This window comes from Akanthomyces muscarius, chromosome 6 (genome assembly GCF_028009165.1).
Source record: "Akanthomyces muscarius strain Ve6 chromosome 6, whole genome shotgun sequence".
Lineage (NCBI taxonomy): Eukaryota > Fungi > Ascomycota > Sordariomycetes > Hypocreales > Cordycipitaceae > Akanthomyces > Akanthomyces muscarius.
In genome coordinates this window covers 2,844,354-2,867,053 of record NC_079246.1, presented here as the reverse complement: position 1 = coordinate 2,867,053, position 22,700 = coordinate 2,844,354, and the positions used below count along the sequence as shown (strand labels likewise).

Genomic DNA, 22,700 nt, shown 5'->3' with positions numbered 1-22,700 from the left:
AGGCGTCAACCCCGAAATGCAATCTCCAAGACTCCCCAACTATGCCAACTTTAGGCTTTTGATTTTATAACGTATCGCTTTGTGAACGAAGAGCAATTACAGCTGGTTGGCGTTGTTGAAATCCTCGAGCGCGACGGTAACGCGCTTGGCCATGGTCTTTTCACCCTCACGGACCCAGACACGGGGCTATACGAGTTAGCTGGCACACACTGGAGGAAAATGACCAATACTTACGTCAAAGTACTTCTTGTTGGGCTTGTCGTCCCCGTCGGGATTGCCGACAGCAGTGAGTAGGTAGTCCTTCTTGTTCAGCATATAGTCACGGATGCCAGCCATGTAGGCAAACTGCATGTCGGTGTCCATGTTGACCTTGACGACACCGTGGCTGATGGCATCGAGGTACTCCTGCTTTCCAGAGCCGGAGCCGCCGTGGAAGACAAAGAAGACAGGCTTGTCGTTGCTGGAGCCAATGGCGGCCTTGACGTGAGCCTGGTGCTTGCCAAGGAGCTCGGGGTGCAGCTTGACGTTGCCGGGCTTGTAGACACCGTGGACGTTGCCGAAACCGGCAGCGATGGAGAAGTAGGGAGAAATGGGGGAGAGAGTGTTGTAAATGTTGAGAATGTCCTCGGGCTGAGTGTAGAGAGAGGCATTGTCAACGTCCTCGTTGTTGACGCCGTCCTCCTCACCACCAGTGATGCCAATCTCCATCTCGAGCCACTGCTTCATGGGCGCAGCGCGCTTGAGGTAAGCGGCGGTGGTCTGAATGTTCCAGTCGACAGGCTCCTCGGAAAGATCAATCATGTGAGAGCTGAAGAGAGGCTCACCCGTGGCCTTGAAGTGAGCCTCGTCGGCATCAAGCATGCCATCGAGCCAGGGAAGAAGCTTCTTGGCACAGTGGTCAGTGTGGAGGACGACAGGGACACCGTAGGCGGGGGCAATGGATCGGATGTAGTGAGCACCAGCAACGGAGCCGGCAATGGAAGCAGACTGGTCACCGTTGGCAACGCCCTAGAAACGGTCAGAATAGCCAGTAGGAGAATCGGCAGCTTGGGGATTGACAGTACCTTGCCAGCAAAGTAGGCAGCGCCACCCTGAGACATCTGAAGGATGATTGGAGACTTTGCATCGCGGGCAGCCTCGAGAGAAGCGACCACGGTGGAGGAAGAGGTGACGTTCTGAGAGGTTAGTTGTGCAAAGTTTGGAGCTCGGACTTCCAAAACTCACAATGGCAGGAATGGCAAACTGCTTCTCACGAGCGTACTCGAAGAGACGGAGAACGTCATCGCCGACAATGACACCGGACTTGCGGGACAGAACTTCAGTGGCACCCATGATTGCGGTTGTAGCGGTCGTGGTAGACTTGATTTCGAGGCCGACGAGCTGGTTTTAAACAACTAGAGTAGAAATGAAGTCAGACAACAAGGTGCTTTGTCAAGAATTCAATTGCGATAAGAAAAGTAGAGTAGCCAGTTAAATTGGCTCGCAGCACCATGACGCGGGGTTTTTTGTAGCGGGCTTATCGATACCAACATGCCACCACCATGTTCTGGTAGGGGGGTTGGCGGGGTATCCTGACGCAACAGCCAGGAGACGTGAGGCTTTTTCACCGTCTGCCTGGGAGCTATGGCCATCTATGCTGTCCACAATTTCTCCATGACTGCATATTTCGTAATGTTCGAGTCGGTCTGGAGGAAGACGTGCTGGGCGCAGAGGCTTGCCGTCGAGGTAGACGGCTGCTCGTTGCGTAGGTGCGTTGACAGCGGGGGCTCGGTGGCATAACGGCATAGGTAGCTCCTTTGGTGTTGTCCAATGCAAGTGGGGTGATGCAAAATGCGAAACGGGCGAAAACTTACGGTAATGTCAATAAATAAAAAGGTGTATAGAGGAAAACAGCTTGGTGTAGATGGAAGGAAGAAGATGAAAAAGACGTTGCGGGGTTCGTTGCTGCGGGAAAAGGCAAAATTAACTGACTTGACGGGATCACGGGCGCCGCAGAGGCTTGTTGTGGCCCTGGGGTAGCCGACACATCGGGGCGCTCAACGGAAACATGCGGAACAAGGCACGAAAACTTTAGCTAATGCCCGATCATGCCAATGCTAGTGCCACCAATGGCTGACTACCTTACGGGTGTATGAAACCATCGTGACAAACAGAATATTTTCTAGGAGCGAAGGCAATGCGAGTAAGCCTGGCAGCCAGCTATCTGAATGCGCAGCATCGACAATGGTGGCCAAACACAATCTGAATCGTACGGCCAATAACACCCCGTAGTTAGCAAGAAGCCAATCTTTGGGGATGGATCCTATATTTGTGTAGCGTCAAGAAACGGCCCGACAAGATCGGACACCATCTCGTGCGCCCGCATAAGGGATGAAAAGCTGACACGGGTTATGCAAATTGTTGAGAACAGCCAAGCTCTTGTTGGTACATGAGGTTAGGTAGCTCGCTTTACGGAGTGCCGTGAAAATAGGTGCCTTCCGCGCCTTCCTACTAATAGCTGACTTTGTTATCCCTCCAAAGTCGAGCTGATAAGAGACGCCCCATCAAGGCTGGCTTGCACTCCACCCTGGCCTTGGCCGGGCCGAGAACTTGGGGAAAAAAAAAGTGGTATTGATATAACTGTGATATCTGGAAAAAGCACAGATTTCCATCGTAGGCGGTCAAACAAGGACAATTGCACGTAGATAAGTCGTGTAATAAGGATGGCTCATGCTTTGTTGCAGGCCCGGCGGCCATTGACAGCGACGCGCCAGGATGACAATTGAGCGCTGCGAGGCAACGTAAAAGTAAAAGACTGTGCCGGGGGTGCTTACATCTCATACTTGAGGCAAATGTTATTCTGTGTTTTATAACTGGGTGCTGATGCAGCCTGGTGACGGTCTGAGATCTGCGTGGCTAGTTACAAGCCAACGTTACCAGCCTAGACAGGCATGCTGGGAATGCCTACCTAGGTACGTTCCCAGCAAACATGGTTGCCACTCGACCCCACCCTACCTCCGACTGCATACATTGCGACTAAAAGCCACACGCGACAGACGGGCCACAGGCATCCTTGAAGCTTTTTAGCATGGCATCTTGGAGAAGTAAAGAGCTCAGAGGACCGACGAAGCAATGGGGCCGTTTAAAACCCGTGCAAATGGACCCTTTGGAGGAGATGGGGCTGCCATCCAAGGGCGAAACGAGGTAGCTACAAAAGCCGTGCAACCACGATGTCGCTCTAACATGCCCCTTGGTAGGTTGAAAAGTGCCAAAGCGCAAGAAGACTACTATAAACTTATCGCCGAGCGCTATTTGAGCTTTTGCTCTGACGCAGGAGAGCGCGATGAGCTTCTCCGGCGATTCTCGTCCCTCGGCCTGGAGCCCAAGACAAAAGAAGACAACACATATAGCATCGTAATTCCCGATACCGCGAGTATCGAGTCGCTACAACAGCCGTCCAACACAAAAACCCTGTCGACCATCATGTCGGCTCTTCGAAAACTACGCGAAGGCATTGTGGCTTCCAAACGTACCGACGACTTTGCCATTCAAGCCTACTTATTCTGCATTCGCCTCGCCGTCCTTGTAAAGCAGCCAGAGTCGTATCATGCTGCCATTCTGCATTTGCTCCGAAACATTCACCCCGAGCACAACCTTACGCTGATAGAGTTCCAAGAGGTTGTCGCTTATTTGATACTGGACACGGCATGCCGCCGGAGAGAGCTTTCGGAAGCCTATTCGTTGCGACAAAGATACGCCCTTAGTGACAAAAAGGTCAATGATGCGCTTGCTGCCCTGGCTCACGACAACTTCATCTTATTTCACCGAGTGCGCAAAGCAGTTGACGGACATCGGGCCAGGGTCATGGAGTGGGCGGAACCGGATTTACGCCTTCACACACTCAAATGCTTCGGACGCGCGTACTTGGGCGTCGACTTGAAGTATCTAGAGACGGCAACTAGCTCAGACTGGAACGATTTGAAGCAAAAAGACGGCGTTGGCTGGGAGCTGGACGGTGCAAAAGTGGTTATTCGAAAAATCAAGGCGCGGTAGCACTTTTGCAAGGAGCACGCGATATTATCAAGTGTAATCGGTATTGGAAACACTGTTGTGGAATTCTGTATATACTGTTTCTGTTGCATCATTTTAACAACACTGGGGCTATGAAGCCTCGGAGAACAGCGTTTCTATCCGTGTTGCTCATATGCTCGAAACTCTGCGTAGCATTGTCTCATTCATAATACCATAAAGCTATCCCGGAATATTTCTCTGTCTGATAGGTCGCGGCATCAGCGTAATATCCATGCCCACGCAAAAATTTCAAAGCTAGTGTAGGACTCGTAGTCACCAATGACATCCCCAAACCCAAAACGCACCCAAAGCAAGTTCGCGCAAGCTGCCGGTTCCTTTCAATCTTCGACCGTAGGTATCTTGAGCTCCTTCCGCTTCAGCTTGGTCCGCTGCTCTAATAGGAGTGCAAGCTTCGAGGCAAAATACTGCGAAACTCGCAACACAAAGGCAGGTCTGCTTTCCATTTCTGCCTCTGACACTTCCCATGATCTGAAATTCACGCCTTCGCAGAAATACTCAATCATCAACTCGCCAAGCTTCTTTTGTTCCCCATGATTTTGCTCGAGAGCCTCGAAAGCATCGGCAAAGTCGTCTGTGCACCACAACTGCTGCACCTTATCGAGTGCTGAGCGATATAATGCCCTATGACGGTCGCCAATCAATGCAAGAATGCATTGTAGGATGTAAGGGGCAATAATTGGGCAGACGAAGCGATCGCACAACTTGTAGACTTCGACGTAATCACGCATCGGCGTTCTTTGTGACTGCGCTTCTGGATTCGCTGCAGGAATCGGCGTCCCATGAGGGACAATGGATGAATAACTATATGCCACTCCGAGGAACAGGGCAAAATACTTAGGGTCGATGTTATCAAACGCGATTTCGCCTCCAGATTCGTCATAACACGGTTTTGTCGATGCCTTAAAGTAGTGCGAGTGTTGAATAAGTACTGCCTTGTGGACGTTAAATTCCTCGTCCTTGACCTTGACTAAAATTGTCTCTTCACCAGTCCTGTGCTCGTGGGTCAGAGTGTAAACAACCTGGGGGCCCGAGAGCAGCGCCGGCGAACGTACTGAAGGGGCCACGCTGTGCGAAAGTCGGATAGAAGCACAGATGGTGCCTTATCGTTCTGATGCGAGGTTTTCGTCTTTTTCTTCGGTGGAGGCATTGCGTTTGGTTCGGTGCAGAAGCAAAGACCTGCGCGGCGATAATGGCAACGGGTGAAGTTGCGGCTGGCAGCTGGCAGCCGGCAGCTGCCCCTGGCTGGGTCAAGGCACGAAGCTGCCTGCCGTTGTTAATTATTGAGCGACTTCTGTGGATGCACTGACGTTTGGCGACAATACAATTGAATTAGGTGCCTGAAGTTCTGCCGTTTGACATACAGCGGCGGAATGCCGATGCCAAACGCCGCATCCAGTAAACGAGTTACAGGTCGAGAGACTTAGGTATTCGCTACCTGATCATAATCAAAGCTAGTTAGTGAATGACGTTTTGCTTCGTCTTCTGATGTTTGATATTCTTTTGCTTTTCTACCCTTATTGTTCTCTTGTTTGCGTCTGCTTTCGTTCCTCTTGTTCTTGACATGCTATTTTCTTCATGTCCATAGAGCTAATAGATACTGGCCACCTTCTTTGCCATCCCCTTCCCACCCAAGCAGCTACCAAAGAAAAGCAAGTGTAACGCCCATTTATGCATTGTATCCCTCCAGTCCTCTCGACTCAAATTGAATCGTCAAAACGCCACGACGCCAAAAAAAACATATCACAGGATCAAATCCAATATATCCGTTCATAGTGCAAAACTACTTCTTTCCGTTTTCGTAGAATTCAATGGCCTTTTCTAGGCCCTCGAGGCTCTCGCGATCACCGTATACATCTAGGAGCATGTCGTTGCGTCGTTGTCTCTCGCGATCTTCCTGGTATCGGGCTTCGAGCATGCGCTCACGCTTCTCGCGAACACTATCAAGGTATACTTTCGCGCCGTAGCCTACAATAGAGAGGCCGACGATGGTCGGAGCCCTGCGCGGCGTGAACAGTCAGTTGCTATTTCTCCGACGTTTTGGCTGGCGTCTGGTCACGCGCATGCCTGCATCCAATCGGCTGGCGTGCAGATGGCGTTTGCCAACGGGGCGGTCACTCTTTCCCGAGTATATACTTACCATCTCATCGGAGAGCGCCGAGACGTGGTGCGCAGGTGCGGCAGAACGTTGGGGTGAACCCTCGCGGATGTGGAAAATCGACGAGGAACAGCAGACATTGGCAGCGTGGAGCAAGTCGCGCAGGGTGGTTCAGCACTTGTGTGTTGGTGTATGGCTTCTTGCCCAGGAGATGAGACGAGAAGTCTTGCTCGGTACGGTCGGCACCTTTATTCGAATGGCCGCTGCGCCAGGCGGATGTGGCAGAACAGCAGGTAGATCTGCACCTCGGCTCATCAAATCCGGGGTATTGCACGAGACGGGGCTGTCAGAGTGCTGCGTGTAGTAAGGAGACGGCAGCAAATTCTAGTTCAAGGTACTCTGGGATGCATCGAGGTAAGGAAGGGAAGAACGATGCATGGGAGCAATGGTTAATTAAATCCCTGCGCGCGCCGTCTACGGCCCGCTCAATGGCAGCTGTCTAAAACGAACTGCTAACGTTAAGTTACGCTCCCACCTCCCAGCCCGCCCCCCTCTTCATGGGTGGCCCGGCTTGCGGTGTCTCATACGACTATGTAATGATGAGCATATAAGTCGGGCTACCCCCAGCGCTTGCCCAGCTAGCGTGCGGAGTCCCCATGTCCATGTGAAAGCAAGTCGGCAGCATTGTGCGGCATTGTGGGGTGACTTTCTGCGCACCTCGGTTGGACCCGGCGTAAAAAGGCAGGGCGCGTCGGAACCTCACGGGCGCCGTGGCAGGGGATAAACAGGTTAGCTTCCGGCAGTTGCAGGTGAATTATTGGGCGTTTCTTCTCCATGTCTAGAGTGGAATGAGATTTATCCAGCAACACGGGACTAGGCACATATTACGAGCAAGCGTACAACAGGGAATGTCGTCAAGTAATCGGTATGTGAGTGTCACGAGTTTCGTCTCTATACGCTTTGCACGTAAGGTCATTATGTATTCTTGTCTTGCTATTAAAAAAATTCACATGCGGGTTCAGGCCTTTTCCAGCCAACCCTTTGGCCGCCATCCAACTCCAAAACAGACGTCTTCATCTGCTTCGCCATCAGTGGATGGCAATCGCGGACTGCCAGCTCGTGCCGCCTCTACTTTAGCTATGGACAGGGCAGCATCCGACTTGACACATCTATCAGCCCAGCTCTCCCAGAGGATGCTCCAATCCCGGCTGGAGGTTCGTGCTTCGCGGAAACGAAAGCAAGTTTCTTTGTCCATGTACCAAAACTGCACAAGAGTGGACGCTAGGAACTGGTATCGGGCGCGCTGCGTTCCAAAGGTCCAGGGTCTTCCATTTGCAATTCCTCTCAGTCTCCAAATCTCGATGCGTACAAGATACTCCATCACCATTTGCGTCAGTTTGTCGTCACCAATGTCCAACCTTGCTTCTTGCCATGACACACGAGTATTCATGGGATCCAGGCGAAGACGGCCAAAACTTGCTGCTAAAGATGCCAATGCCTGAATCAGTTCACTCTCGACGACTGGAGTATTTTCTTGACAATTGCATTGTGCTTTAAACTCGCCAAATGCCGCCCGTACCACGGGCGACTCGAAAAATGTCTGAACAGCGTGGTGCATTCCAGGAGCAGGAGGTGCGCCACAGGCTATGATCGACTCTGTTGCAGCGGTGATATAGTCTCTGTAGATATCAGAAATCAAAATCCTATTCCCAGTGAATTCGTCGTCTTCGAGGACAGTTGCCCAGCGGCTGTTGCTGATGAACCATGTTTTGAGCTGTTCAGCTTGTGCGTCTGCTTGTCGCTTCTGTCGGGGCCATCGAAAGCCGCTCATTGCTCCTTCTGTTGTCTGTAGGGTTCAGGTATAAATCTTTTTGGCCGTCCAGGGATTTATCGCCGTTTATAGGTAAAGGCCATAATTTCCTGCACAAAGAGCTTTATGAAACCAAGGTGCCCATAGCGGCATGACAATGGTCTCTTTGCGTGTCACATTTCTTTGATGACCGATCTGTTTCAAAACCATTTCTTTGGTAAATACTTTACCAAAGAAACTTCCTGCAGTTTGCAGTTCCACAGAGGCATTGTGTCATGCCCTCCACGTTGCCGTCCAACTCATCTTGCTCTTCGATGACGCCATCAACATAGTCAAAGGTGAGCTCCTCTCCACGTTGAATATCCCTGATGGCAAACAATGCAAGGTCATGAATGTGTTTGTCTGCGTGGTCGCCGACGCGGGCAAAAATACGAAGGTTGGGATCACAAGAGTGGTTGATGAAACGGGTCGGCCCCGACATGAACTCGCCGTCAACTTCTAGCGGAGGGCCATTCAATCGTGGATCCAGAGATTCTGGGTCGGTAAATTTGTCGAGAGCAAAAAGATAGACGTCTTTCTGCTGGGAGACCGCCGAGTTTGCGCGGCGACGGTCGGCCTCCCGTGCAGTGATGATTTCGCCAAGATAGCGATCCACGAACTGGCCTTTTTTTATCGGTGCTTGCGAGCGAACTCCTAGAAATCTGGTTGGCATTTAATTCAATTCTAGGTAGTGGTACGTACCCCATCCGCGATTTTCTGTTTTGAAGATTTGTAGAGGCACGGTGCGGCCACGCTCGACGACCCTGTTTGGACAGTTGCTGGAGCAAGCGCAGCCTTTGTGGCATTCGTACAAGGGTACAGTCGAGTTTTGCAACCGAGATCGCAATAGTCCCGACTTTGCACCGTGTGTATGATATGCGTATGCTTTTTGGGCGCCGCCATTCATGTCCATGTCTTCGTCCTCCAGGTCGGCGAGGCAGAGACAGCCTGTGTATTGGCAACTGCCATCTTCGGCGCAGGAGCAGCCACTGCGGAAACTATCCTCTGCGGCCTCGACTCCTTTACCCAGAACCATGCTGCTGATGAACCGGAAGTCTTTGGGGAGGACTTGGCTGTCTACATCGTTGACAATGGTGATGGGGATGGTTTCTTGAATTGGCAGCGAGCGCAGCTGACACCAATGACAGTTTTCGCTTGGGCTAGCTGGTTTCTGTAGATATTTGTCAGCTGCTTGTAATGATTATAGCATTAACCTGGTCTGGAATTGGCATTCTTGACCGCGTTTGTTTAGTCTGGTGATACTCACTTTGCCGTGGTTGTAAAAGTGCTCTCTGGTAGCCTGCTCCATTTTGAGTATGTCTAGAAGAAGATATGTCTTTACACCAGGGGCAGAATATCCACGGCTTGAGTCTACGCTGCAGTCGGGGGGCTGATGGGTTGGCAGCTTGCGCTGTGTGAAGATCCTGCTGTGTGTGGTGTGTGAAGCTGAGTACCCACCAGTGGTCGCAGTCTGGAGCCTCCAGCAACTTTTATACAAGAGGAAAAGGCGACTCTCAGGCACAACGAGATGATCTGAGACTGCATGGGCGGCTGACTAAATACGCCTTCTGCTTGTGCACTTCTTCAATCCAGCTTCTTTTATTCTGCTTTTCTACTGCTTTTCAACGTGGATTTCGTGCGCTCTCCAATGCTGACGCAAGAATACAAAACCCTTCGATCGCTAACCTCTGGCTTCAGAATCCCACCACGGCATGCACATGTGGCGGCCACCTTTGTCTGTGGTTCGCCCACCTAAAATAGTCAGCACCCCTACCTAGTTGTGTCTTGAGCTAGGTAACTAGCTGTGCCATCTATTTTCGTGCCGCCTTTGTGCAGTCTTTTCCTTTCTTTTTGCCAATACTACAGGCCACAGTGGCTGTCATTTGTCTGGGCGGTCCTCATTACGTTTCCGGATCTAGAACCTCTTCCTCAGCAACCCACCCATTTTCTAGACTCTAATAAATCTGTTGGTGAGCGCTCTCACCACTGTCGCCGACCGTATAATTCGCGACCCGCTTGAAATCTATCCATACGGTATTAAACTGCCCCGCTGTCGTGGTTCAAACTTCCAAGGCCGCCCAGCTTGCCAGCTAACCACCCCGGCCTTGTGCAATAGCTACTTTTCGTTTCAGTCAGAACTCTACGTCTTTCTATTTTTACTTTCATCTCCTTCGCCCCCTTGGCTACCAGCAACTAGCCAGGACAAGGGCACTCAATAACCAGGTTGACATGGCTCTGACCATAGTCACATTTTTTTATCATTAATCTACCTTCATACTCACAGCGTGCGTCGCACAAGCTAGCGACAAAGCCTCGCAACATGGTACGCGGCGGACCGGTCGCATCACTGCATTTGACACCAACTAACCCGACGTCAGGGTTGCTGCCTCTCCCGATCGGCTGGCCCGAACTCCCCTTATCCTGGCGGGATCCCAAATGCATCCGCGCGACACATAAATCCTCCGCCGCTGAGTCTCGGCGAGAGCGCCACAGCACCCAGCGCTGCAAACCAAGCTTCTCCTCGCCGCCGACGCCGCCACGATCGAGGACCCCTCGACGAGCATATCAATAAGCCCTTACGGCGCCATGTATGGGCCTCCGTCGACCGTCAATGGGCGAGGAACGAGTTAGATACAGAAAGAGCAGAATACTTTGATACGCGAGTCACTGCGCTGCCCGAGATCTGGCAAACGCTGCACAACGCGCTACAGGTCCTATGGGAGCCCCCGACGCAGGAAACAAATGATGATGGTCAAACGGCGCTGCAGACAGCGCAAACCATGCTCACGGCAGCGGAGATTTCGCTGCCGACGGGAAACATGGTGAACGGAGCGTACGACTCTTTTGGCAACTATTACGCGCTGCCCGAATGGGTCGTCTCGGATCCGCAGAACATTGTCGAGCATGTACACAGTAAAGATGGCTCGGGCAGCGGTGACGACGAGACGCAGGGTGGTGGCGAGGATGGAGAGATGAGCAAAGAGGAAAAGGGCAAGGACGTCGTCGATGAGAGCAAGCAGATTCAAGTCCGCGCCCGTCTCAGCGAAACTGGCAACGACATCACCATCTCTATACCGAAGACGGACATAGTGAGAAGCGTCATCAAAAAGATGACCACCGAAGCCGAGGTACGTCTGATTCGCCTTTCCATAACAGAATAACGCTAAAGCCATTCAGCTTTCGTCATCGAAAAAGATACGACTCGCCTACATGGGCAAGATGCTCAAAGAGAATGCAACCCTCGAGTCGCAAGGTTGGCAAGATGGCCATATTGTGAATGCCCTTGTCTTTGATCGTTGATATTGCTCTTATCTCTTTTCTCGACTTACCTGCCCGCTTACAACGCGACAGAGCTTGACGCTTGCTGTCTGATGTCTGACTTTTGTTTTTGCATATACCCTAGCACATATTCAGTTTGTTATCGTTACTCATCACCAGGTTCACCGCAACGAGGTTCGGAATCATTGGGACGGGTTACATTTTGGATATATGATGTATGATGAATTATCTCGTTAGCATGTTTATTTACCTCTACCATAGTCTGCAAAATGACTCCGAGTCATTCTGGACTATAGCTTTTCATGAACAAAAACAGGTTTTTATTATCATTCATTCGCCTCTCTGCCTCGTAATCCGTATGCGATGCCGGAGTTACCCATCCCAGAATTCCCAAGTCTAAATCAGCGCTTATTTTATTTAATTTCAACATCTAAGACGAGCCAATTTTGTTTAGACCCTTCAGGGAGCCCAGGCTGAGCGCCAGGCCCTGCGACCTGCTTCTTATACGCACGAATCCAGTGATGGGGCCATCATCTCCCTCCTTTTCGATGCTCAAGTTGGCCAACGCATCCTCTCCTGCGGGTAGGTTAGTACGGGTATTGTAGCGATAATAACGGGTCATAATCTTACCAAATACACTGCGAGCATATAAATTCGCACTCAAAAACTGGCAGTCACCCTTCAAGCTTGCCTCGGGTGTGAGGCAGTTCATGTTGGTGCAAGCCATCAGCTGATCCAGGAATTCGCGCAGCGTTTTTGCCTTGGAGTTGATGTTGACCTTGTTCTCCCACTCAAACTCTGTCCACATTGTGCGGAACTGCGTCTCTGTGCAGGTGGCGGGTTGAATGTAGTCCATGATGTCGACGTGCAGGTCATTCAAGATGACCACATTGGTATCTGTGGAGTGGGCGCCGTCGTAGACGACGTTGCCGAAGATGACACCAGTGTCCGTAGACGATACCTTGATGGTACATTGGACGTTGTGGAAATCATGGGGTCCCAGATTCTGCGTGGTTGGTCGCTCAACAACCTTGAGGTCACCCAGAGTGGCAAACTCAACAGAGAGGTTCTGCAGAGTCTCGGTGGTCTGGTTCACCAGGAGAACATCGAGGACAATGTCAAATTGGTGCACCTTGACGTACGCTTCGGCGTAGACAGGATCCGAAAAGCCAGTGAGCTGGACGACACGGCTGAGTTTCGACGACAGATCCTCTGCTGTGGCATCGCCACCTGTGGCACGCTCCAGATCAACCTCGATCTCATCAAGGCCATCAGTGGCATTCTTCTTGGCCAGCTGGCGAATCTGAATAACGTCGTCGACTTGGACGGCAGACTTTGCCTTTTCATGCGCTTCCTTGGCGGCGCGCTTCTTCTCCTCAACTTGGACCATGGCCTTGAACGCCTTCTTGGTGTCGTCAAGCCAGACGGCTTCCAGGTCTTTCTTTTCGGAGAATTCGGCCAGCGATCTCACGCAGGACATGATACGATCAACAGAGTCTTCGTCAATGGGTGCTTTGACAAATTGTGACTGGCCCACACGAAGGATGGAAATCATAATGAGCATGGCCTCGGCACGCAGGGCGTTCGTGCGGGACTTCTCAGAGGACGTCTCCGAGTGGCGCATGACAAGCTTGACCAGGGTGGAAGAGAGCACTGTAGCCAAGTAATAGTCGCCATCCAGAATGAGTTGGCGCAGAGGCGGCTTCTGGGCGGCCTTGACTGCTTCTAGCTTCGCCGCGGCGGAGGACTGGCTGGTGAGAGCAGTTTCGGTAGCATAGGTTCCGTCGGCGAGGACCTTGCGGGATCCGGTGGGTGCCGCAGCCTTCGATTCTCCATTTGGCTGCTGCGATTCCTTTTCGTCGCCATCCTGCTCCTCCAGCAGGCGCTGCTCAGAGGCTAGGATGGGGATCTCGCCAAGACTAGCACGGATACGGCGCCAGGCATCGCGAATATCCTTTTCTTCCAGCGAATATTCGCCAATTATCCACAGGATACCTCTGTAGACCTTGCCGGCACGGACCTCGCTCAATGTCGAGACAAGTCTCTCGACAATAATGGTGCGCAAAGCGGGAAACTTCTCGACTACCTCCTTCACAAAGTTGATGACATCGACAGCGGACGCGTTGTTAAAGTCGCTAATGAAGTCCATGAGCAGCTCGACAACGCTGGCGGCCACTTCGGAGAATTTGATGGCGCACTGGTGAATCGAGTGGATGAGGAGCGACCGGTACTCGGCGTTCTTTTCGTACTCTTGGTCGACCGTCTTGGAAAGTTCCTTCTTGAGAAGCAGGACGACCTCCTCGACGTTCTTGCTGGAGACCATCTCGAGGGCAATCTCTAGGGCCTTTTTGCGCACATCAATATCGGTACTGGAGAGAACTCGGAGAATCTCCATGACAAGGTCGTCCAGAATCCCTTCATTCTTCTTGCGCAGCTGGTCAACGCGGTCGAGTACGATGAGCTTGACATTGTTGTCGGACTCCTTGATACTGAGTTCGATAAATTTGCCGGCAGCAGCCTTGACAGCGACGGGGTTGTTTGTAAGTGCGGTCAGTGACGATGCCGCTTCGTAGACGACAGTAGACGCGTTTGCTTCGAGAAGGTCGAAAATGAGTCGGAGGTAGCGCGCCTATCTCAAGTCAGTAGAACCCAAGGATAACTTTAGTTCGACCTACCTTGTTCTGTGAGTTCTGAACAGCATCCTTGCGAATGAACTCCAGCTCAACAAGCTGCAGCAGATCGTCAGCGTTCGGAATACCGTCAAAGACGGAGCTGAGGTACACAAGCGCAGCGTCGTGATCAATGCTGGATAGTGCAGCAAATGCGTTGCGCTTGCAGGTAGCGTCCGTCTCGCCGCTGAGGAAAGCAGAGATCAGGTCTGCGGCATCGGGAATGAGGGAGGGCGAGTGCAGGTATATCGACGAGACGGCAAAGACGGCGTTTTTGCGAACATATGCATGGCGGTGCTCGAGGCAGGATCGTGCAGACGAGAGCAGGGGCTCGATAAGTTCGGGCTCGCGCAGCTTGCAGAGGAATCGCAAAGTGTTGCCTCGAATGTACTCGTTGGCATGCTGCAAGTCATTGCGAATACCGTTGCTACACAGTTCAGTCAGTGAAGATCATGCGATGAGGGGTGCGCGTCGAGTAGTACCAGACAAGAATCATTTCTTGCTTGAGCTTGCCGGAAGAGTCTAGCTTGGGACAAATTTCGTAGTAAAAGTACAGAAGCTTCTTGAGGGGCTTGTACTTGGACGGCATGACGAATCGAATAATGTGCATAAGGAGTGTCGGCATGGAGTCGCCGTTGAGCATGATTGTCAGGATGCGCTTCATTGTGTCGACCTTGCTCTCGTCTGTGCCCTTTTCCAGCTGCATGCGCAGATCAGAGACAGAGGGCACGTCTGCCGCATTGTCCTGGTGGACGAGACTATACGCGTTTTCCAGAAATCCGGACATGATTGCTTCTTGCCAGGCTTCTGAAGATGGTAGGCGTAATAGATCAGGGGTTCGTAGTTCGTCCGCAGTCGTAGTGATGAACAGGCGCTTGATTTTCAATTGCAAGTCTTGGCCATGAGCAGGCAGATCTCAATAACAATGCCAATGCTGAAGCCGCCAGAGTCGCCAGCAGTAGTATGGGCAAGCTCTGAAATTGGCACCTTCAGCTTCGTGGTGATCTGGCTGCTCCTTACCAGCACCGCTGGACAGGTGGCACTAATAAGCGAGGGGGAACGTGGAGTGTGGATGCACGTGATTCCATCGCCCACCTTGCCCCACCATGGCGACTGGAAGCTCCAGAGAGAGGTGCAATTACAGCTTGGCCAAATTTCTGTGACGAGCAAGTCGCAGCCATGAGTTCCTCCAATGAGCCGTTCTACCTGCGATACTAGTGAGTCGACTTACCTATCTTCTGGATTGATGTGCTTATCATTGTCTTAGTTCTGGCCACTCGGGTCGCTTCGGACACGAGTTCCTTGGTTGGTTGTGCTTCACATGCTTGAATGGACAATGGCTAATGTTTGACAGAATTCGATATTAGGGTTCTAGGAGATGGTCGCAGCGCGGTTGCACGATACGCCAATAACTCGAATTACCGAAATGATAGCTTGATTCGCAAAGAGAGTTCGCGCTCACCAACTCGACGATGTGCTCATACAACTGCTAACAAGATTGCATAGTGTGCGTGAGCGCTACCATTATCGACGAAATTAAGCGCATCATCAAATCCAGCGAAATTGTCAAGTAAGGAAACCCTCGCGCACGGTGACCTCTGCTCGTTCTAACCATTCATAGGGAAGACGATTCCAAATGGCCGCAGAAAAATAAGGACGGTCGTCAGCAGCTCGAAATTCGACTCGGCAATGACCACATCTCATTCGAGGTTCGTACATAAATGTTGGAAAATCGGCAAATTGCTAACAGCCAAAGACCGCCAAAATAGGATCTTTAGTTGACGTCACCGAGTCCGCCGACCCCGAAGGCCTCCGAGTTTTTTATTACCTTGTCCAAGATTTAAAGGCCCTTGTTTTCAGCCTCATCGCATTGCATTTCAAGATTAAGCCTATTTGATTGATACCCAAAATGGAGTTACGGTGTTTGGGCCAGGAATGGCATCGCTGGTGCACAATTGCATGATGCGCATAAATATACTATAGGTGAACGGGGAAGATGCTCTTATATTTGGTATTTTGTACTGTCCGAATGTCTGCTTTGGCCATTGGACAATTGTGCGAATGCGATGCGGAATATTGGCGCTCTTCGCTACCCCATCATTGCATCGGCACTGCAGGCTTGGCTCTCAGTGTGTTTGTTCCATGACTGTCTCAGAGCGGACAAAATTATAGGTACCAGTCACACAAAGCGAAAAGCCAGTGCCGTTGCACAGAGATGCACGCCGGTTGCCGCTGCAGCTTCCCGTAGCGTTCGCCGTGAAGACAGGCCCAAGACAGCTACATAGTACACTACACTCGACATGAACCCGTGCCAACTTCGCCGATCTTTGCATCGTCTATTTATCTGTCAATGTGTAGAACCCTCTCTACGGCGCAAAGATGCGACGTGGGATTCGACTAGTTCTAGACCCAGTTGGGAAACTGGTTCAGTCGGGGGCACCGCTGGGCTTCAAGATCACCCACACACCATGTAGAGGCGGGTACATCCTGCGGGCACTGGCGCCAAGCAGTACCTAAAAGTGACAACTTGACGCTCGTCGCCTCAATCCCGCCCAACTGCTCCTGGCTGGAGCTGCGCCGCAGGGCACCCGTCACTTTATCAGTGTCCAGTTTCTCCACACACATGTCAACCCGAATTCGCCTCCCAGTCATTCTTCATTTTTCGCTCTCTGCCTTGGACCCTACAGCCTTTATCTAATCGACCAAGCTACTATCCACCATCGCTCCTCTGCTTGTGTCGGAGCGCGATCCGATTCTGCGGTCAAGGCGATCTGGGCATGCGATCCCCAGACGACGGCTCAGGTCCAGTTCAATGATCCGCTCTCAGTCAATCTGTCACGCCTGGTGATATCGTCGCCGCACCCTTTGGGCAACTTAACAGCGCAACTTGGAAAGCGCAATCGCCGGTTCAGTACTGCAGTTGAATTGGGTGTCTTTGCAGCCAGTTTGGTTAACGACGTCTTCTGCGCTGACGATTTTCCGCCGTCATCGTTGATTGTCACCGTCCGCTAGGTCGCAATAATGCCGACACCATCCTCGGAACCGCCGCTCGATCCCTCGTCGCCGCCCTCTTACAACTTTTCGACTTGTCCCGACGAACTACAGCATTCATCTCACAGCAGCCAGACAGCCCGTGAAGAAATGACTCCTGGGCTGGAGTCGGCTTCGGACAGGCGGAGCCAGTCGCCTGGCGAGGCTCCGTCTATCGGCTCAGAGCAAACACGAGCCATGATAAGAGAGGACTCTTTGGTAACAGACGATCGCATCTCCGCCGAACCGTCATCGAGGGCGACTACAGTGTCCCCACGCCCTCAATCCAGCGCGACCGGCGCAACTTCGCCCCCTCCCGACCTCGGCAACGGCAAGCAGCGAGAGCTTGAGCGCCGGCCTAGCATTGATCAAAGGGCTACTGCGGGCAGCCCTTCCCCGGCCAATAAGGTCGGCCTAGAAGAAGCTGCCGACAGCGAGTTCGACACATGTTGTGACGACACACAGAGTTCATGCTATACTGGCCTTGACTATTCCAATAAAAGAGTACGCTCCATCTTCGCGCTGGCATGAGACAAAAACTAACGAATCCCAGTCCATTCCGTTTAGTCCATGTTCGTATCTGCGACCGGGCACCAAATTCCACGGCACACAACAGTCTGAACGGCAGGTATACGAGGTTCAAGTCGAAATCAAGTATGTCGACATGCGCGAGTCATTCTTATGCGGCTATCTGCGCATTCAAGGTGCGTCTACTTCCGTCGCCAGGCTTTCCTGCGCTGTTAGTAAATGGTCAAACTGATATCTGTACTAGGTCTCACCGAAGATCATCCAACTCTCACCACATACTTTGAAGGCGAAATCATCGGAGCAAGGTACAGCTTCTTCACACAGCACGACGACTGGGGTGCCAATTCCAAGGTGGACTTGAGCCATTGGTCCAAGTTTGACGCATTTCGACCGTACCAGAAGCAGGCAAAAAAGGGGTCTGTCGTTATACCCGATGTTGCCCAAAAAGAGCATATATTTATGCGATGGAAGGAGCACTTTCTGGTTCCAGATCATCGCGTTCGCACGATTCATGGAGCCAGCTTCGAGGGTTTCTACTATATATGCTTCAACCAGGTCAGGGGAGAAGTCAACGGCATCTACTTCCACTCAAAGAGCGAAAAGTATGTTGGTTCCGCGTCTATTGTGATACAACGCTTACGTTTCGCAGATTTCAACAGCTGGAGCTGAAGCACGTCCCTGATCGAGGGTGCTTTATGGCCATGGAGTTTCGATGACTTTTATGCCCGGGGACGACGCATCGGTGAGCTGCTGGTTTGCTACCGAGGCCGACTAGCACATCTAGCAGTGCGCAGATATCATTACGACTTGTTTTATCTCATGGGGTTTGCAACATGCATGGTATTGGGTTTGTTAATCGACTTGAACTATATTGAAACTGATCGATGGGGTTTTGCTTTTGAGCTGGAACTGGAGCTGTTGATTTCGGATATTATGGGAGCCAGTTTGGTTGACAAGTCCTGCATCTAGCTTTTAGCTATCACTTTGGAATTTTCTAAAATACCCGCGACGAAACGGGTTCAGTTCGTTGGCCGTGGTTCCAACTTCACTGATGATCTCCCTGTCGGCATACAGCTCGAGTGCTTCCTTGGACACCTCTGAATCCGGTCTGCGCCGGTACGTAATCAGTCTTCGGGACCCTGTTGATGTTAGTGCGGGTCAGCATCTCGGCGCGACAAGCTTACATTTGTTGAATACCTGGACGCAGTTTGCCACGATCTCGAGACTAGGGTGTGCTGGGGCAGAAATTTGTTGGTCTTCTTCGTTGGCTGTGGGCATCCAGAACGAAAGTCTTCCGTTGTCAACCAGTGTTTCCACTGCAAGTACGAGGATGTCGTCGAGGATTGCCAGGAAACTATACGGTTTCTTTGGTGGCACGTAATCAAATTCCCTGTGCACGTCAGCAGCTGTTCAGCTTCTTTACGGTAGCGGTAACTCACATCCCATGCTTAAGGCCACGTTCGACCAGCCACGGCGTTTTCTCTGGATCTTTTATTCCTAGTACTCGCAGTCCTTCTCTTACCCCGTATGGCGGATCACAGACTATGCCGTCCCAGACTCTCCGTCTGCAGATTGGGCTATTTGTGACATCGGCTGCGAAGACATCGCCCAGGAATGACTGGATATCGTATTGTCCGAAGTTCCCCTTGAGGCTTTTTTCGTTGCCCTCGCCTCGGATGCTTCGTCCATCTATATCACTGCCCCAGCTGACTGCACCAAAGTGAGCACATGCAATAGGAAATGACCCTGTTCCAACGAAGGGGTCGTAGAATATTTTTCCAGGGGCAGCCAGTGCGATGTTCGCAGTTATCAGGGCAAGCTCGGAGTCCATGCTCGTTGTCGATATGTACTGTCGTTTCTTCAGGTCAAATTTGAGCACAACGTCGCGAGCTGAATTGGCAATAAAGCGTCCCAGGTGATAGTAGTCTGGGTGCTCGACTCCCATCGGAACGCTATTCCACGGCCAGAGCTCTAATATGGTGAAGATCTCATCTGGGTTCTTCATGATAATAGGTCCTTCAAACGGCAGATACTGGAAGTTGTTGATCACAGACAGCTGGCTGGACTTGGAACGCGACCCTTGATACGAATCAAACACAAACTTGAAGGATGAGTTCTTGTATCTTGGCCACTCTGTGCTACTTGTCGCTCTGACGGATTCGTTGAGCTCTTCCATGTTTTTGCCAGAGCCCCATAGTTCATGAATTGACTGTGCCATGATGGATCGACGAATGAGTTTCTTTGCTGCGTCTGCAGAGGGCAGTTGCACAATGCATATGGGGGACTGCCAGCTGTCAGTATATTGTGGTTATTATATGCCGGGCATCTTACCGCTTCATCTGATTGGATGATTTTCAGTGGTATATTTTCGATCGTGGCGAGTGCTTCGATTTCGGGAATGCGAAAGGTTTCGTGAGCCTGCGCAAACTTGATGATGAAGTCCATCATGGCTGCGGTTGCTACCACAGACAGGCAGGTCCTTAGAACCACAGACGCCGCAACCACAGCGTAGCAAAAGTAACTTTTCGAGCAACAGCAATGCGTAGTAGAGCTCAAAAGCTGGTGAATCGCAGGTTGTCGTCCAAGTGCAGGGTAAGTGGGACTGTCGAGAAATTTTGTGGCACTGGCTCGAAAACGCGGCTGGTCAACTTGGCTTCCATAAGCCAGCATCTCAAAGCACCCAAACTACGCCGGACAGTAAATCAGAGGAAAAGAAGGAAACCCTGCAGAAAAATGAATATACACGCAGTGCCATCGGTGTACCAGAAAACGCGATGCATATTCACAGTGGGAATCATCGAAACAGGGCTATCACAGGCGAAACGACGTCCGGTGGCCAGCTTTCGCAGTAAAGAATTCATACACAGGGTAACTCCAGCCATAGTTATATTCAATCGAGCAGTTAATAACAACAGACAGGTTGATATAATATCGCCCGACAGCTGGAGTGCTGCTTTGGAGCAACTGGCGCAGCGCACACCTGCACAGTTTTACAGGGTCAATGCCACACTAGGTCAAATATTCGAAAAGGCATTTTTTCTAGAACATGTCAAAACAGGCAAGAGGAGGCATAAATCGCAAGAGGAAGGTGCTAACATTCCGCAGGAAACATCTCCATGCTGTCGGAAGGGAATCCCACCACAGGCAATACCTTCTCACTCCACAGAGGTACAAGAAGCTGCGATGAACACACTTCACCCGAATCTAACATACAACAAAGGAAAGCTTAAGCTGCATCTCGATAGAGAAGCATATGAGAGTTCGGGTCTAACCGGCAAGCTCGACGAACGGACTGGCACTAGAGAGTTGCGGTCAAAGTGGTGTAAGTATTAAAGCTTGGCCGAGGGCTCATAGTCTGACACTGAATAGTTGTCACATACGACTTGCAAAGTCCATCTATGCAACATGGCAAGCGAGGCTTTGACCGACTGGTCTACGGCTGCAAGAACATATCAGACACACCGGTGAACTGGATATGCACCCTGGAGAATCCATGTAAGCCTTGTTACCCGCATCCTCTGCCTGTACTGACAATGATTTTAGCCGATACGCCAATAACAATCGGCAACTTATCCTACGAAAAGGTGCTGTCGAGACTAGATATTGCCCACCATGTCAAAACACATCAAGTCATAACGCCCTCGATGCCAAGCTTCCGAGACAACGGACCAGAAGGTTCAGACACAGCAGTAGAGCTGTATGAATGGATTTCATTAGTGAGACTTAGAAGCCCCAGAGTGCTTTTCAATGACGACATCGATCCGTATCTATCGCGGTACACCGTACCAAGCTACCCGGTCGGAGAAATGAGCGTTGGCCAGATCAGTTGGAATGGGCTCTTGAGTTCTTCATGGGTGTCGAATCTGACCTCTGCATTAATGACGGCATGCCCGGAAGAGTCTTGGTTCGCAATAAGCGCAACTGATATGGCGGCGAGTGGACTGGGAGGCAGAAGCGAAATTACTGTGTTGAAACCTCCGGGCCAGAGCTCGAGATATCTGATGTGGGATATCAAACATAGCTAAATTTTATACTCGCTTCGGCCTAGTACTTCTCTCTTCGCCGAGACCCTGATCCGTAATAGCATCCTCGACGAGTTTTCTTAGATCTGCTTGACCTTCTGGTGTGTTGAAATCATCCCGCTGGGCGAGCTCCTCGATACGGCGCTGAAACTCCTCGTCCACCTCGGTTGGGACCTCGGCCTCGTTCATTGTTCCAAACGTAACTTGCATGCCTTCCGGAGGCGGCACGATTCCGGGCGGGAGTGCAGAGGCGCCTGAGCTGCTTTGCTGGGCAGCCTGTCCAGGGCTGAGAGAGTTCAGGTAAGTCGCCACTTCTGGGAAGTCAGCCTCGCCCTCAATCTTCTCTGCGGCTGTGAGCCCTTCGAGGCCCTTGTGCTGCACATCAATCCCCAGTTCAACCAAGGCCTTAGCCGCTTCAACGGTCTCTACCACGAAGAGAGCAGTTTCGTTGTCCTCGTCCTTGATGTTGACGTCGACATTTAGCTCATTGACTAGTACCCGAAGAAGATCGAGATGATTGTAGCTCGCAGCGGCGTGGACCAAAGAGTATCCGTGCTCGTCTTGTGACTTTGCAATCTCTGGATTCCCTGTCAGAAGAGGAATAAGAGATGGATTGTTGTCTGCAGCCAGCAAAAATGGATTCGACGACATTTTGCTTATGTTGGCGCTGTTTGCAGTGTAGGGGAAAAAATTGACGCCCGCGAAGTGGGTAAGCTAGGTTTAGTATGCCACCGTACGGAGACCTATCTATGCAGAGCTGTCAAATATGCTTGCAGTGGCGATGCATGCACAACAAGTAGAGGGAGGGCTGCAGATGAAATTTGTCGTGTTTGGATGGCAACTAGGAAAGCACACTCGCGGTACAAAATTTCATTTTACATTTTTTAATGCTTGCATAATGTGCCGCTCGCACTCCGATTCCCTACTGCTATGCCACCAATACCCACGAAAGTGTAGCAGGATCTGTCACTGACAGAAGAAACACAAGCGAGTGTGCTATTGATACTCGGCGAGGACTCATACTTCTAGGCCAGAGCTTGTTTGTGAGACGAAAATGAGGCCGTATGACCGTTAGGCAGTTTGCGCCTCGCAGCTTGCCTGACTGAGTCACAACACGCAGCTACCTAGGGTAGGGTGGGGCAAAGAATGCCTCGTTC

The 22,700-nt window shown here is 51.3% G+C and overlaps 13 protein-coding genes across 13 annotated transcripts; 6 read left to right on the top strand and 7 right to left on the bottom strand.

Annotated features, from left to right (window-relative positions):
* Positions 1 to 96: 96 nt before the first annotated feature.
* LMH87_001011 (uncharacterized protein) lies at positions 97 to 2,141 on the bottom strand (the record flags this gene model as incomplete). The annotated part of the gene is made up of 7 exons (XM_056199016.1): positions 97 to 186; positions 235 to 1,008; positions 1,065 to 1,175; positions 1,225 to 1,316; positions 1,361 to 1,394; positions 1,854 to 1,966; positions 2,126 to 2,141. The coding sequence occupies 7 exons, from the start codon at positions 2,139 to 2,141 to the stop codon at positions 97 to 99; spliced, it is 1,230 nt and encodes a 409-aa protein (XP_056055906.1).
* Positions 2,142 to 3,136: 995 nt separating this feature from the next.
* LMH87_001010 (uncharacterized protein) lies at positions 3,137 to 4,032 on the top strand (the record flags this gene model as incomplete). The annotated part of the gene is made up of 2 exons (XM_056199015.1): positions 3,137 to 3,183; positions 3,237 to 4,032. 2 exons carry the CDS (start codon positions 3,137 to 3,139, stop codon positions 4,030 to 4,032), a joined length of 843 nt encoding a protein of 280 aa, XP_056055905.1.
* A 356-nt stretch (positions 4,033 to 4,388) lies between these two features.
* Positions 4,389 to 5,218, bottom strand: LMH87_001009 (uncharacterized protein; the record flags this gene model as incomplete). Its single annotated transcript, XM_056199014.1, has 2 exons — positions 4,389 to 5,061; positions 5,124 to 5,218. 2 exons carry the CDS (start codon positions 5,216 to 5,218, stop codon positions 4,389 to 4,391), a joined length of 768 nt encoding a protein of 255 aa, XP_056055904.1.
* Positions 5,219 to 5,851: 633 nt separating this feature from the next.
* LMH87_001008 (uncharacterized protein) lies at positions 5,852 to 6,306 on the bottom strand (the record flags this gene model as incomplete). Its single annotated transcript, XM_056199013.1, has 2 exons — positions 5,852 to 6,068; positions 6,209 to 6,306. 2 exons carry the CDS (start codon positions 6,304 to 6,306, stop codon positions 5,852 to 5,854), a joined length of 315 nt encoding a protein of 104 aa, XP_056055903.1.
* Positions 6,307 to 7,074: 768 nt separating this feature from the next.
* LMH87_001007 (uncharacterized protein) lies at positions 7,075 to 7,451 on the top strand (the record flags this gene model as incomplete). Its single annotated transcript, XM_056199012.1, has 2 exons — positions 7,075 to 7,132; positions 7,189 to 7,451. 2 exons carry the CDS (start codon positions 7,075 to 7,077, stop codon positions 7,449 to 7,451), a joined length of 321 nt encoding a protein of 106 aa, XP_056055902.1.
* A 751-nt stretch (positions 7,452 to 8,202) lies between these two features.
* On the bottom strand, positions 8,203 to 9,324 carry LMH87_001006 (uncharacterized protein; the record flags this gene model as incomplete). Its single annotated transcript, XM_056199010.1, has 3 exons — positions 8,203 to 8,669; positions 8,718 to 9,186; positions 9,283 to 9,324. 3 exons carry the CDS (start codon positions 9,322 to 9,324, stop codon positions 8,203 to 8,205), a joined length of 978 nt encoding a protein of 325 aa, XP_056055901.1.
* Positions 9,325 to 10,335: 1,011 nt separating this feature from the next.
* Positions 10,336 to 11,315, top strand: LMH87_001005 (uncharacterized protein; the record flags this gene model as incomplete). Its single annotated transcript, XM_056199009.1, has 3 exons — positions 10,336 to 10,338; positions 10,394 to 11,143; positions 11,193 to 11,315. The coding sequence occupies 3 exons, from the start codon at positions 10,336 to 10,338 to the stop codon at positions 11,313 to 11,315; spliced, it is 876 nt and encodes a 291-aa protein (XP_056055900.1).
* A 409-nt stretch (positions 11,316 to 11,724) lies between these two features.
* On the bottom strand, positions 11,725 to 14,750 carry LMH87_001004 (uncharacterized protein; the record flags this gene model as incomplete). Its single annotated transcript, XM_056199008.1, has 4 exons — positions 11,725 to 11,870; positions 11,925 to 13,923; positions 13,970 to 14,390; positions 14,446 to 14,750. The coding sequence occupies 4 exons, from the start codon at positions 14,748 to 14,750 to the stop codon at positions 11,725 to 11,727; spliced, it is 2,871 nt and encodes a 956-aa protein (XP_056055899.1).
* Positions 14,751 to 15,142: 392 nt separating this feature from the next.
* On the top strand, positions 15,143 to 15,860 carry LMH87_001003 (uncharacterized protein; the record flags this gene model as incomplete). Its single annotated transcript, XM_056199007.1, has 6 exons — positions 15,143 to 15,180; positions 15,231 to 15,268; positions 15,318 to 15,413; positions 15,470 to 15,533; positions 15,585 to 15,672; positions 15,720 to 15,860. 6 exons carry the CDS (start codon positions 15,143 to 15,145, stop codon positions 15,858 to 15,860), a joined length of 465 nt encoding a protein of 154 aa, XP_056055898.1.
* A 1,124-nt stretch (positions 15,861 to 16,984) lies between these two features.
* Positions 16,985 to 18,237, top strand: LMH87_001002 (uncharacterized protein; the record flags this gene model as incomplete). Its single annotated transcript, XM_056199006.1, has 4 exons — positions 16,985 to 17,497; positions 17,547 to 17,697; positions 17,766 to 18,123; positions 18,171 to 18,237. The coding sequence occupies 4 exons, from the start codon at positions 16,985 to 16,987 to the stop codon at positions 18,235 to 18,237; spliced, it is 1,089 nt and encodes a 362-aa protein (XP_056055897.1).
* A 256-nt stretch (positions 18,238 to 18,493) lies between these two features.
* Positions 18,494 to 19,969, bottom strand: LMH87_001001 (uncharacterized protein; the record flags this gene model as incomplete). Its single annotated transcript, XM_056199005.1, has 4 exons — positions 18,494 to 18,660; positions 18,706 to 18,911; positions 18,961 to 19,805; positions 19,853 to 19,969. The coding sequence occupies 4 exons, from the start codon at positions 19,967 to 19,969 to the stop codon at positions 18,494 to 18,496; spliced, it is 1,335 nt and encodes a 444-aa protein (XP_056055896.1).
* Positions 19,970 to 20,254: 285 nt separating this feature from the next.
* Positions 20,255 to 21,546, top strand: LMH87_001000 (uncharacterized protein; the record flags this gene model as incomplete). The annotated part of the gene is made up of 6 exons (XM_056199004.1): positions 20,255 to 20,389; positions 20,441 to 20,579; positions 20,627 to 20,689; positions 20,742 to 20,843; positions 20,891 to 21,016; positions 21,065 to 21,546. The coding sequence occupies 6 exons, from the start codon at positions 20,255 to 20,257 to the stop codon at positions 21,544 to 21,546; spliced, it is 1,047 nt and encodes a 348-aa protein (XP_056055895.1).
* A 3-nt stretch (positions 21,547 to 21,549) lies between these two features.
* LMH87_000999 (uncharacterized protein) lies at positions 21,550 to 22,194 on the bottom strand (the record flags this gene model as incomplete). The annotated part of the gene is made up of 1 exon (XM_056199003.1): positions 21,550 to 22,194. The coding sequence occupies one exon, from the start codon at positions 22,192 to 22,194 to the stop codon at positions 21,550 to 21,552; it is 645 nt and encodes a 214-aa protein (XP_056055894.1).
* Between the last annotated feature and the right edge of the window lie 506 nt (positions 22,195 to 22,700).